At 38.2% G+C, this 14,028-nt stretch overlaps 3 protein-coding genes across 3 annotated transcripts; 2 read left to right on the forward strand and 1 right to left on the reverse strand.

Annotated features, from left to right (window-relative positions):
* Positions 1-838: 838 nt before the first annotated feature.
* Positions 839-1,727, reverse strand: LOC110913957. Its single transcript, XM_022158773.1, has 2 exons — positions 1,281-1,727; positions 839-1,210 (listed from the first exon to the last, which is right to left on the reverse strand). The coding sequence occupies exons 1-2, from the start codon at positions 1,725-1,727 to the stop codon at positions 839-841; spliced, it is 819 nt and encodes a 272-aa protein (XP_022014465.1).
* A 3,757-nt stretch (positions 1,728-5,484) lies between these two features.
* On the forward strand, positions 5,485-6,851 carry LOC110912070 (F-box protein At2g27310). The gene has a single exon (XM_022156742.2). The coding sequence runs from the start codon at positions 5,528-5,530 to the stop codon at positions 6,725-6,727; it is 1,200 nt and encodes a 399-aa protein (XP_022012434.1). The 5' UTR covers positions 5,485-5,527; the 3' UTR covers positions 6,728-6,851.
* A 499-nt stretch (positions 6,852-7,350) lies between these two features.
* LOC110913956 lies at positions 7,351-9,074 on the forward strand. Its single transcript, XM_022158772.1, has 4 exons — positions 7,351-7,491; positions 7,626-8,390; positions 8,479-8,727; positions 8,922-9,074. The coding sequence occupies exons 1-4, from the start codon at positions 7,351-7,353 to the stop codon at positions 9,072-9,074; spliced, it is 1,308 nt and encodes a 435-aa protein (XP_022014464.1).
* Positions 9,075-14,028: the final 4,954 nt, after the last annotated feature.

The raw sequence follows: 14,028 nt of genomic DNA on the forward strand, positions 1-14,028 counted from the left end.
GAAGGGTTATGTTAATAGCAATGTTCCAAATGCTTATACGAGTTCAATTCATCATTTTAGGAATTCATGTGATAACCATATTTTAATTTTAATATTTTATATTCTAAAATAATTAAAAGTGTTTCTTAGAGCATTGTTATTCCATCTTCCATCCCTAATCATATAATTTAACTAAAAATTTAATTTTTTAAATTCTTTAGAAACTCCTACATCATATTCCTTAATTTCTAATCAAATACATAATATTTCTTTATTCTTCTTTCTAATATTTTTCTCTTTCTTCTGTTACATCCACCCATATAAGGGTGTAAGGAGTGGTTAAACACTTTGAAGTGCTAAACTAAAAAACCGACCAATCAGAGCTCGCCATGTCAATCAGGCAAAAGTGTTTAAACTTTGCTGAAAAGTGTTGGCAATGGTTTAAACACTTGCTGAAGTGGTAAACTTTTTTTTTTATTTTCTGGTTTTTTTTTTAAATTTAAGATAAAATGGAAAAAACATAAACTTTTTATAAATAAAAATAAAGCATTACATTTTAAATAAAAATAAAGCATTACATCTTAAATAAAAATAAATCATTACATCTTAAATAAAATCTAACTTTAAAAAAAAACTAAAAATCACAAGGCCATCCATATTTTTTTGCGATCTCACGTTTTCTAGCGAGTGTGATTGCCAACATAGCAGGGTGAACATTGTCGGTGGGCCGATTATACGTCTCCAAGTCCTTGTCGAACATTGTTTGTCGCAACGCCTCTCGTTGCTCATCCGCCAAGGTCAAGTATTTTTCTTCTCGTATACGTTTAATTTCCATTATCTCTTTTTTCATGGCCTTGTACTATTCGAATTTGTGTGTTATATCTCTTGGATTTTCGTTTGTTGAAGACGGGCCTTTGTCCTTTTTGTCCTTCCTCGCTTGTCGTCTTGGTGGTGGTGAAGGATTCTCGTTTATGTCGGGAAGATCGGATCCGCTCGAGATTTCGACATTCGGTGATCCTCGTGCATAATTTCCTGAATCCGAAGACTTTCTTTTTCGACCCAAGTCGGAGCTTTCTTCATTCAATAAAGGTACCAGCGACCACTTTTGATTTGTTCTAACAACCTCCCAAGCCGCAATATGAGCAAAGTCAATTTTTTCTTTGTTTTTGTAATCCTTTAGCGCTTGCTTCATTGCATAAGCATCGTCCTCCCCGCTAGGACGTAAACGATCCTAAAATAATAAATTATCAACAACTTAATCCAAATAATTCGTTAAAAAATAAACCGTATAAAAAAATTACCGCTTGATGATATAGGCTGTTGAATGTGTTAATTTTTGTTTGCATCGGCATCCATTTTGAGTGAACTTGGTGGTGGGTTCGGTTACTTCCTCCGACCGTTTCATTGTAGTGGTTTAGAACTTTCTTCCAAAACCCATCCGCCCTTTGTTGATTGCCTTTCTTTTTATTCAAAGTGCAATGAACATAAGCCTTTGCTAACGCCTCTTCTTGTCTATGCGTCCAATTTTCCCATTTCGCTTTTCCTTTTCTTCCCGGTTCGGCTACAACTTCTTCAACCGCAACATCTTCATCCTCATCCAACTCTTGTTCTTGGGTTTCCGCCACGAACTCCTCATCGGAGTCATTTTGTAAGTCTCTTGGTGATTGTGACATTGAGGTTTGAAAAGCAAACGGGTCAAAAGCATTTTGTGATTCTAGGGGGTAATCATAATAACCGGGTCGAGCCATCGTCGGACCGTGTTGCATCCAATTTTGGATGGGTTGGGTATCATAACCGAAAGGTTGATACATGGGTTGGTTGAAATAAAATGGAGGTTGGGTTTGATTCGCAAACCCAAGTTGCGGATGAAACGGGCCACTAGTACCACCCGAACCACGTTTATCTTGACCCCTCGAGTTCGAACCGGAGCCTACATTTTCTTATTGCCTTCACCCTTCTTTTATGAGCCTTCCATTTTTATCAAAATATTTGAAAGTTTACAGAGAGTTGGATGTAAAAAAGTGGATGACAAAGAAGGTATTTGGTCTAGTATGTATAGTGTAATTTTTTTAAACAAAAAATATATATATTTTTTTACTTTAACGGTATTATTATCGTTGGAAAGCACAAACGGTCAAAAGATTGAAGAATACCGAGTCGGCAAGCTGTCCCCGCCCCTTTATGTTTGCCGATCGGTAAAGGGGTCGGCGGCGGTGTTCCCGCTCAGTAAACCGAGTTTGCCGCCCCCCTTTACCGTCCACTCCGGACACCCTAAATATATATATATATATATATATATATATATATATATATATATATATATATATATATATATATAAAACAGGAGAAACAAATTTTGAGAATTAGGTTGTTTTCCGTTAAAGATATGTGGAATGTGTATGAGAATAAAGGATGGGTTGTACAGATTTTTTCTATGTTTTTTTTTGTTTTTTTTTTTTTTTTTTGTCATTTTCCATCAAATTTAAGAATATGATTAGGAATGGGGATCAGATGTTAAAGCTCTTACAAAAACAGTCAACTCACACACACCCACTGTAATCTCACTTTTAAATTTATACTATGTGCTAACGTATGTATTCAAGGATATGAAAGACAATTAACTCTTCAAATAAAAATTAAATTACATTACGTTACATCAATATAAAAAGTAAACGGGCAACAAATAAATAATTTAGTTTTTCTAAAATAACTAATTCATAAACTATCTAATTTTACCTTCCAATGTAAACATTTTTCCCTTCACATGTCTTAGAGCATTCTCATCCAAACCACCAAAATTTGTGTGGGGGTTTTTAAAATATAAGAAGTATAAAAAGTGGTTGTGAGTAGAGGAGAGAGAAAATGTTACTGTTCATCTGTATATATGGGGGGACACTGTTCACCCCCTATACTTTTTTAATATATATTGAAAGTGGTTGCGAGTGGAGGAGAGAGAAAATGTAATATATATTGAAAAGGAGAGAGAAAAAGTATTTGTTTTTAGTGGAAATATATTGATATAGGAGTTGTTTTTTAGTGGGATGTATGTATATTTTTAGTGGATTAGATGTGAATGCTCTTAAACTAGCTAGGTGTACTTTGTTTTTATAAAAAAAAAACTTAGATATGATAGTTGGCTACGAAGCCCATTGGTTTTTCCTAAGAGTGGTGGGTGTGGGCGTGGCCAAGGGGCATTGTTGGCCCTTTAACGCCGGGTGCTCTATCCCGGGTGGCCGTTTTGGTGAGCGTTGCCCGTTTGGTGTGGCAATAGTGCTTGCCGTGGGACGCTGGCCTAGGGTGACGTGTCTGGCAATGGTTGGTTGGGTGTTGATAACCGTTTGGCTAGCCTCTCCCATAACGCCGACCTGACCACGCCCCTTCCACACCCCACTTTTTTTGGGTGTGAACTAGTGAAGCCCACACCTATCATGTGTCGAGCAATGCACCCAATCTAAACCCCACCACACCCGTAGTCTAAGTATACCTGTAAATCAACTTTTTAATTATACAAGTCTAGATAGATTATTTATGATTTATAAAGGGAGTTAATACTTATACACTCTTCTCTCTCCTCTGTAGCTATACATACATAGATATATATATATAGAGTGATAGAGTGAAAAAAATACGTGAATAAGATTTAGACATGTGAGAATAGTGATCCCTTAGTTTCATTTTTTTAACTAATAAATTTGGATCATTAATTAAACAAGTCTAGATGGTTCATTTATGATTTATAAATGCATTCTCTTTTTTTTTTGAATGACAAATTTGGATCACTGACGTACCACTGGAGTATCATTGTACCACCAGCGGAACCACCCGATCATATCCATCTCCACCAGGCATAATGCCTATACACCAATTTAGGAGGAAACCCAATAAATATGAGAAAACCTCCCTTGTGGGAATCGAACCCAGGACCTATTAGTCCTAAAGCCTTATCTCACCACCAAGATGCCACTAGGCTAGAAAGCCATGGGCTATAAATGCATTCCCTGGTTTCCACTTTTTTTATCCAATGAAACAAGGCTAGGTAGTTCATTTATGATTTATAAATGCATCCCCTAGTTTCCACTTTTTTTTTTTATTTTATCGAATTATCTGTAGATTAAGTGGTGCAAGACTTACATTTATCTTGAGAGATGCATGTTTAACTCTCATTTGGTGTAGAATGAGACACTAGTGGACAATGATAGGAGACCAGGAAAACCTGGGTACGATTCTTGAGAAAAACGGGGTTTACTGTTAATTTTCATCACCGTGCCTACAGACGGATGGGTTACCGTGATTTCCCTGAAATTGATGGTGAACTCGGATTACTCTCGAAGTATCGAAATTATTCTGCTGGCCATAAAAAAAATACATGCATACCAATTCTGGAAGAACCTAATAAAGTTAGCGAAAACCTTTTTCGAGAATCGGAATTCAGTAGCTAAGAGCATTCACATCCAGCCCTCTAAAATTATACATACATTCCACTAAAAAACAACTCCTATATCAATATATTTCCACTAAAAACAAATATTTTTTTGTCTCTCATTACCATATTATAAGTTAACAAAATGTTTGTGCATTATGATTTGTAACTTAAGCATGGGGAGTGTTTCAAAAAAAATTGTTGATTTTTCATTTCTAACCCAAATGTTTTATGTTTTGCATTTTAACCTTTTTGCTTTTTTTTACTTTTAACCCAAAAGTTTTCATCTTTTGCAATTTAACCCAAACACATTTTTATTTTCAACTTTGATCCATGTATTTTTCATCTTTTTCAATTTTTTCGTTTTACGTTTTGTGATACTTTTGCGAGTAAACACGCCATAACGTACGTGTGGGTTTCAAAGTTTTTTCAACTATTTTTTCCTGTTTGACAGGACCCTCACAACGCGTCTATTTTCCCTGTTTGACAGGTTCGTCGCAACGTGCGTGGTTTTTTCGCATTAACATGTCGCAACTAATATACGTGGTTCAACGATTTTACGTATGCTTTTCGTTCGGTGTTATTTTTTCTTTTTATTTATTTTATTTTAACGAGCTTTTCTGGTGTTGTTGATCGCTGGTAGCTGTGTAGCATCAGTGCTACTTGGCACGGTGTATCCCCACCTCCCGGCGCCCCCGCAACGCGGGGGCCCTTAATGCTAGTTTTCAATTAAATAATATTTTTATACCTTTATCATTACATTTTTCTCTCTCCTTCACTCACAACCACTTTCAATATATATTAAAAAATTATAGTGGGTGAACAGTGTCCCCCAAATATACAGATGAACAATAACATTTTCTCTCTCCTCCACTCACAATCATTTTTTATACTCTTTATATTTTAAAAACCCCACACTCGCAATTTACTTTTTTAGATGTGAATGCTCTAATAGCTATAAATTCTTGTCCCACCCTAAAATACCACTAACTATTATAATACGATGGGCCCCAATTACCAGTAAAGTTGTATGATTGACATAAACAATACAACCCATTGCTCATTTATAAATATTCCCACTAAGCTTGTATCATTACAAATAACATAAACAATACCAACCCATTGGTCATGGCCACCACTCTCACCGATCTCCACCCACCCATAACCATGGCCACCACTCTCACCGATCTCCACCCGGACATCATCCACACCCACATCCTCCCCCGCCTCGACGGCCCATCGCTTTCCGCCACCGCCACGGCCTCCTCCTCCCTCAAATCCCTCTGCTCCGACGACACTCTCTGGTTTCCGATCTCTCAATCCACCTTCCCCTCAACCACCCACCCCCACGTCAACTCCGTCATCTCCACCTTCCCCTCCGGCCACCGCTCTTTCTTCCTCGACTCCTTCCCCACCATCACCACCGACCTCACCCACCGCAACCCCCGCCGCTCCTGGTCCCACACCAAATATGATCACCCATCTTGCAATCTCCACCCTTCATCTCACTCCTCCCCATCTCAACTCATCTCCACCGTCGATATTTGTTACCAAAACGACGTCATTTTCTCCAAACCAATGTTCACCGATATCACCTCTCATTTCCTATCTTCCGGTTTCCTCACCGAACTATCCGAAGACAACCCGACCCGTACCCGACTTGACCCGACCCGGATTCAAAATGACCCGACCCGTATCCGACCCGGAGCTGGAACCGGGTCCGACCCGTTTAGAATCGCCCGACCCATTGACTTGACGGTCGACGAAATAGCCGGAGCGGACGCGGCAACACTGAGACACCTAAAAGAATCGGTTAAACTAAACTGGATCATAATCGACCCGACCCGGAAGCGGGCGTGTAACCTCTCAAGCATTAAAGCGGTTAGTGCGAGGCAAGACTGGGTGACAAACGAGAGTATTATCCGATACGCGACGGTTTTACCCGGGTGTGACCCGGATGAGATAGTTCGGTGTAGGATACAAGTGGTGTTGGGGGTGGGTGAAAAGGGGGTGGGGTTGTATGTGAAGGAGGTGGTGATGAAAGTGCAGGATATGGATGGTGTGTGTGTGAATGGGGTGGAGTTTTTGAAGATTGTTGAAGGGGTTATGATGGAGGTTAATGGTGTTAGAAGAAAAGTTGGGGATGATGAAGAAAGGTTGAGGTGTTGTCGGGTGTTTAAGGAGTTGAAGAGGGAGAAAAAAGAGTGGGAAAAGATGAAGGAAGAAAAGAAGGAGATGGTTATTTGGTTAAACTATGTTGCTATTTTTGTTTCTTTTTGCTTTTGTGTTTATTTTCTTTTATTGTTGTTGAAAAATTGTAAGACCTGAGATCATGGTAGATTAGGATTTTGTAGACTGCAACTTGCATTGTAGCTTGGATTTTGTCGGTAATTTTCTTACAAGTTGTAGCTTGGATTTTGTCGGTAAGAGCAGAGACTACCACTTGCATTTCGTTTTTTGTTTGGGAAAATCGCCAAAATGGTCACGTTTTGGTCAAAGTTTCCAAACTAGCCTGGTCAACCGTCTCGTGGAGACGTCTAAAATATGGTGAGACGTCTTGACGGCTGCCCAACCACAACGTGCCACGTGTCCGACAAAGGAATCAGGGTTCTTGACGTCTTGGCTAAGACGTTATCGACGGCTTGAGACGTTTCATTATGGCTAGCCGTTAATCAAGACGGCTTGAGACGTTTCCCCTCGGCTTGAGTCGTTTCTGGCCGGCTTGAGCCATTTTTCTCCCTTTAGCCGGCTTGAGCCATTTTTCTCCATTTCTTATTTTAAGACGTTTGTTGGAGGATTTTAAGACGTGTTGTACGATTTCAAGACGTTTTATATGAATTTAAGACGTTTTATATGAATTTCAAGCTGTTTGTTTATGAATTTATATAGATCCCTTAATTTTAAACACGAACTTTAAGGGAAATATTGTTTTTTGGTGATTATCTCACAACATGAGGGTCAAGTTTGTTGTTTATACTGGGGGGAAGTGGGATGTCATTAACGGAAACATTGAGTATGTTACTGGTGTCGATTCAAGGAGACGTGGTTTAGAAATTGAAACAGATCATTCATATAATAGTTTTTTAAACTATGTTTCTAAGATGTGTGATACTCCAAACATTACACGGTTGTCATACCGGATGTCTACGTTTACTGATCCGATCGATATAATCAATGATTGAGATGTTAGATTTTTTTTTTTTTTTTTTTTGATTTGGCGATGCAGAATCCTTTTGAATTATATAAATTATATGTTATTCAAGAGTCTGATGTTGGTTCCTCTGGTTTGTCTTGTTTAAACAATTTCAAAGCTCCAGATCTAAATATTCCAGTAAAAGAAAGTTTTGATGTTTTAAACGATGAGTGTCCTAATTTAGAAAAATATTTTGAAAAATCTTTAACGTCTCACAACGAATCAGGTTCTTCATCTATAGTGTTCGAGGCCGGTCATATATTCAATAACAAAGAAGAGATGAAGCTCGAGTTGGGAAAGAAATGTTTGTTAGAGCATTTCGAGTTTAAAGTTGATAGATCATCTAAGACACGGTATGAAGTTTCATGCAGGGGTGATGGTTGTGAATGGCGATTTAAGGCTCATGCTATTCCTTGTGGCAATTTATGGTTTGTTAAACATATGAACGATAGACACACCTGTTCAAAGACGCAAACACACCCACATTTCCGTCAGGCTAACCCAAAGGTTTTGGGTCACTTTTTGAAGGAACAACTAAAAGACAGTGGTAGGATATATCGAGCGAAAGAGATTGTCAAAGATTTTAGACAAAGGTTCGAGGTTGAGATAACAAACCTTCAAGCTTGGAGTGGTAAAAGCTATGCACTTGAACTACTACAAGGAACAATACGAGACTCTTTTGCCGAACTACCAATATATTGTTACAATTTGAAACTTGCAAATCCTGGAAGCGTTACCCACATCTTGGTTGATGAGCAGAGTCGTTTTGAAATGGTTTTTGTTGCTTTAGGGGCTGCGGTAAATTACACATTTTATTTTCTACTTTCTCTTATTTTTTTTAAAGTAACATGGGTTTTTGTCTTATTTCATTTTCATTAATTTTCAGATTCGTAGCTTTATGTTTAATCTAAGACCTGTCGTTATCATTGACGCGGCACACCTAAAGGGTGAATTTAAAGGGACGTTGTTTTTAGCAGTGGGCATGGATGGAAATAATCAGATTTTACCACTTGCTTATGGCATTGGAAAATCAGAGGATGGTGAATCTTGGACATGGTTTCTCTCAAAGCTTAGAGATTGTGTTGGTGAAATAGCAGATATGGCGATCATTTCGGATAGGGCGAATTCGATACATGTAGGTGTTAGAAATGTGTTTCCACGTGTGTACCACGGCTTGTGTTGTCGTCATTTAATGATGAATTTACGTTTGCCGTCGTCTAAAAAAAAGAGTACGAGGCACTATGGTGGAAGACGTGTAAATCTTATCGGATGTCTGACTTTAACGAGTCATTTAATGCTTTGTGTCTTGCTGTTCCTCGAATACGGCAGGTTTTAACAAATATTGGGTTTTGTAGATGGGCAAGAGCTCATTGTCCCGGCAATCGATACCACTATATGACATCTAATAGTGCGGAGTCTATTAACTCTTTGTCTAGATTCTCGCGTAAGATGCCAATAACGCAACTTACAAACACTAAATAGGATAGCAATGCAATACATACTAATTCCACAAATACAACAATATTGCAATTGCAATTAAAAAGCTTAGCACATATAGTTTCTTCGACTTCATCTTTGGGTCAAATCTCATTGCTTTCAAGTTATTGTTCTCTTCTATTAATAACTGGTTTTGTAATCCTAGGTTCTTTATCTTCATGTCTTTAAACGTCACTGTAGTTGAGGTGCCGTATGAACGTTCAACGAACATATTATCAACATCTTGTTTCCACAAGAAGAATTTGCAATCACCTCTCTACAAAAACACAGCAACTATAAAGTAATTGCAATTGACTATCTACAAAAAACCAAATCCAACTTACAGGCCTGTGAGAACACCCGTAAAATTCTTCACCATGTCTTTGACTTTTAAGTCCAGCAACCCGAAGAACAGCAAGAATGTCATGATGACAGTACACATTTCCATCCAAATCGACCTTGAAAAGTCTTGGTCTTCGAATTAGACCAGAGGTAGAAGACGAGGACATGTTGAATCAAATGTTCCAATTTGATATTTCTTTTCTTTTATAAGAGTTAGATTCATGTTTTCATCCCTGAGGTTTGTCAAAAATAACGTTTTCAGCCCATTAGGTTCATTTCCGTAACCATTTCAGTCCACTAACTTAACTCCATCTATTTATTTTTTTAACTTTGAGTTAACTAACTAATTCAGGGACGGTTTGCGTCAGTTTTACAAACACAGGGACTTAAGTGTAACTCAAAAACATTAAAACAAAAAAATACCTAAAAACCAGTCACATGGGAGATTCGAACTCGGGACGTGTAATTCAACAAACGACGTGGTGACCGGTCGGGCTAAGCCCTCATCCGTTAATATTCTAGACATATATTATATATATATATATATACAGACTTTAATATTAAATATTAATAACCCAAAAACATTAAAACAAAAAAAATACCTAAAAACCGGTCACATGGGGGATTCGAACTCGGGACGTGTAATTCAACAAACGACGTGGTGACCGGTCGGGCTAAACCCTCATCTGTTAATATTCTAGACATATATTATATATATACAGACTTTAATATTAAATATTAATAACTCAAAAACATTAAAACAAAAAAATACCTAAAAACCGGTCACATGGGGGATTCGAACTCGGGACGTGTAATTCAACAAACGACGTGGTGACCAGTCGGGCTAAGCCCTCATCCGTTAATATTCTAGACATATATTATATATATACAGACTTTAATATTAAATATTAATAATTCAAAAACATTAAAACAAAAAAATACCTAAAAACCGGTCACATGGGGGATTCGAACTCGGGACGTGTAATTCAACAAACGACGTGGTGACCGGTCGGGCTAAGCCCTCATCCATTAATATTCTAGACATATATTATATATATACAGACTTTAATATTAAATATTAATAACTCAAAGACATTAAAACAAAAACACAACTGTTAAACCGGTCACATGGGGGGTTCGAACTCGGGACGTTTCATTCAACAAACGACGTGGTGACCGGTCGGGCTAAGCCCTCATCCGTTAATATTCTAGACATATATTTATATATACAGACGTGCTATTATTTTAAGGTTTAACTTTTAAAACATTATAGTAAATAAGGGAAATACATACTAAACGTTAAATTTAAAAAACAAATATTTACAAAAGAAAAAAAACATTACATTCCTTAAAGAAAAAAAACATTACATTCCCAAAAAAGATAAAAAAACAAACAAACATCTAAATCCAAACCCTAATCGTTTCCCACTGCGAGACATGTTCGAAATCATGTCCTTCATCGTGGCGGAAGTTGATAAGGGCAACCGCCTTGATGTCGTCCTCGCTAAGGCCCTCGGATGAATTTTCCACAGACTTGTAGTAATTCTCGAACTTCTTACATTCCAACCGTATAACCCGAAACCTTGAAGATAACGCATCAACGGTACGGCCGTGGTTCGGACCACGGAGTTGTGCAAAATATTGTTGCACCCGGACCCATAGACCCCCCTGCCCTCGACGAGGAGGATTGACATACACCTCCTCCCAAGCCTCCACCAAAGCTATGTCCTCAACTTCCGTCCACCCGTGAGCAGCCATGTGTGGTTGTGTGTAGAAAGATGAACAAAGATGTGGAAGAACAAGAACGGCGTGTGAATGTTTAGATTTAGGGGTATATATAGGTGGTGAAGTGGCTGTTGAAAGGTTGAAACGTCTTGAATTTTTAACAGGTTGAAACGTCTTAAACGCCTTGAATTTATAACATCTTTAAACACATTGATAATACTGATTGAGCAAGAATTAAAACGTAAAATAGTAAAATTTTTAACTTTATTATTATTGAATACAAAGTACATAATCCGAATAACATAACACTGATACAAATATAATCTTTTGAACTAGAATACACTAAACCGCTACTTCATTTGAACTAGAATACACTAAACCGCTACTTCATTTGAACTACAATGTTTTAACCCGCAACTTCCATAAATTTAAAATGGGGTTTCCCATCCGAAAGTTGATTCCGGAAATTCGCATCAAAACACCTAGGAAAAAATAGTATGGGTTGTGAACTGGTAAGTTCCATCAACCCACATTTATTTTGGCCTAGGTGATATGTAACGGGTTGTTCAAATTTGGTTAAGCGGTTCCCCCGCTGGGTGATGTTACAAGACCTGGCGAACACACTGGTGAGAGCCCATTGTGTTAGCCAAAGGCTTATCAACCATCCAAAACGGGTAGAATCGTCATTACCTGAACAACCCGTTTAACCCTTCACGTGTCCGTTGTAGATGAGTTCTTGAACCCGATCAACCCCGCAGAGCACGTAGAAGGGGATATCAGATCTGATCCCACCAAAACTGGGAAGATCTGTGTCCGTTGTAGATGACTTGTTAGACCAGTTGTAGATAACTTCCTAGAACCATTTGTTGAATCCGGGGGTCTGCCCATTTTTTGAAGCTGTGAACACCAATGTTGTAGAAAATATGGTGAACAAGAAAACATTGTGTATAACAGGGTGGAAATTGTGAACGACTTAAAAACCGGTTCCAAACGTCTTGAAAATATCTTCGAAAATCGGGAAACGTCTCAAACGTCTGACACGTCTCAAACGTCTCAAACGTTTGTAACGTTGGAAACCGTGAAACGTCTCAATCGTCTAAAACTTTTAAAAATAAAATAAAACATTAAAAAAATTAATAAATAAATATATATTTATAATAACAAACAATCTAAACTAAAAAAAAACATTCAATATTTTTGATATAAATTATAAACTTATAACTAACCGGGTTAGAGTTTAAAGACAAATTCTAAAAAACAAATTCTTATATATTTAATATATGTCTAACATATCAACGGATGAGGGCTTAGCCCGACTGGTCACGACGTCGTTTGTTGAATGAAACGCCCCGAGTTCGATCCCCCCATGTGACCGGTTTTTTTTATTTTCAGTGTTTTAAAAAATTGTATTAAAAAAGTAATTAGAAACTAATATTTAAAAAAGAAAAAAAAAACATTACAATCAAATATTAAAAAAAATATATTTATATAATGAAACGTCTCAAGCCGTGTTCAAACGTCTCGAAGCCGGCTTGAAACGTCTCAAGCCATGCAAAAGTATCAGCTTAACGGCTAGCCATTATGAAACGTCTCAAGCCGTCGCTAACGTCTTAGCCAAGACGTCAAGAACCATGAGTTATCTGTCGGACACGTGGCACGTTGTGGTTGGGCAGCCGTCAAGACGTCTCAGCAGATTTTAGACGTCTCCACGAGACGGTTGACCAGGCTAGTTTGGAAACTTTGACCAAAACGTGGCCATTTTGGCGATTTTCCCTTTTTGTTTTTTCTAAACAGCAAAAAATCTCACGTCTAAACCCATTTTATTCGGGGCTATTTCTTAGGTTGGCTCCTCAACCACCATGAGACTGTGCCCCATATGCACGGAAATCAGATGGAATCCGTAAACTCTCGCCTCCCGTTAGGTTTGAACCCGGGATAAAACCCCGATTCGTCCTTTAATCCAGATGTCTCTCGAAAATGCCTCAAGCGGGAGTCGTACATGGATCTCTACTCGGAAGGTAGGCTTTTTGACCACTGGGCCAATATTTTATTAAATAGGTTTTCAAATTAATAGATTATGTAGGATCGTGAAACGACCTAACGAGTCGATCAGAAGAGTGCTCAGACAGAATCAGAGGCGGAATTCATTGACTATGTCTTTGTTTAGCTTGTTTAACACTAGAAATCACTAATTTGTCTCTATTTATTGATCTTCTAACAATATACAAGCTGGAGACGTTTTGACAGGGCTTCGTCGTCACATACAAGAACTGAACTACTTGATTTCGCTCGAGACTGCCTATATATAGGCTTGGGGTTCCGCTTGAACATGCATGTGCATTTTGAGCGGAATCAGCATATTGAACATGCATGTGCATTTCGAGCGGAATCAGCATATTGAACATGCATGTGCATTTCGAGCGGAATCAGTGAAAACCATCTCGAGCGGAATCAAGAACTTAAGTGATTTCGCTCCAAATGACAAGGTGTCATTTCGAGCGGAATCAACACTAAATCATGTTTTCTCAATTCTCGTGCACTATACAATCAACCCTAAACTAAGACTTGAACGAAGATGAAGTCGATAGACAACTGCACCAACAGACTCCCCCTTGAATGTTGACGGAATCTTCAGTGAGAGTCTTCAATATGACGACTCTTCAATCTTGATCGGTCTTCTACAGGAACTTTTCCTGGAATCATGTACCCGGATCTTTCTCTGGCTCTAACTCTTATCAGACTCCCCCTTTCACCATGCTGGGATCTCCGTCTGGAATTTGTTATCGCCTTTGAAATTACATCCTGGCATTTTCTCTGATTAAGCTCTTCTCAGGTTCTGATGCATCTCCTGGCTTTCCGTAGCAACAGGATCAGAAACCTTTCTTTCACCTAC

This window comes from Helianthus annuus, chromosome 15 (genome assembly GCF_002127325.2).
Source record: "Helianthus annuus cultivar XRQ/B chromosome 15, HanXRQr2.0-SUNRISE, whole genome shotgun sequence".
Lineage (NCBI taxonomy): Eukaryota > Viridiplantae > Streptophyta > Magnoliopsida > Asterales > Asteraceae > Helianthus > Helianthus annuus.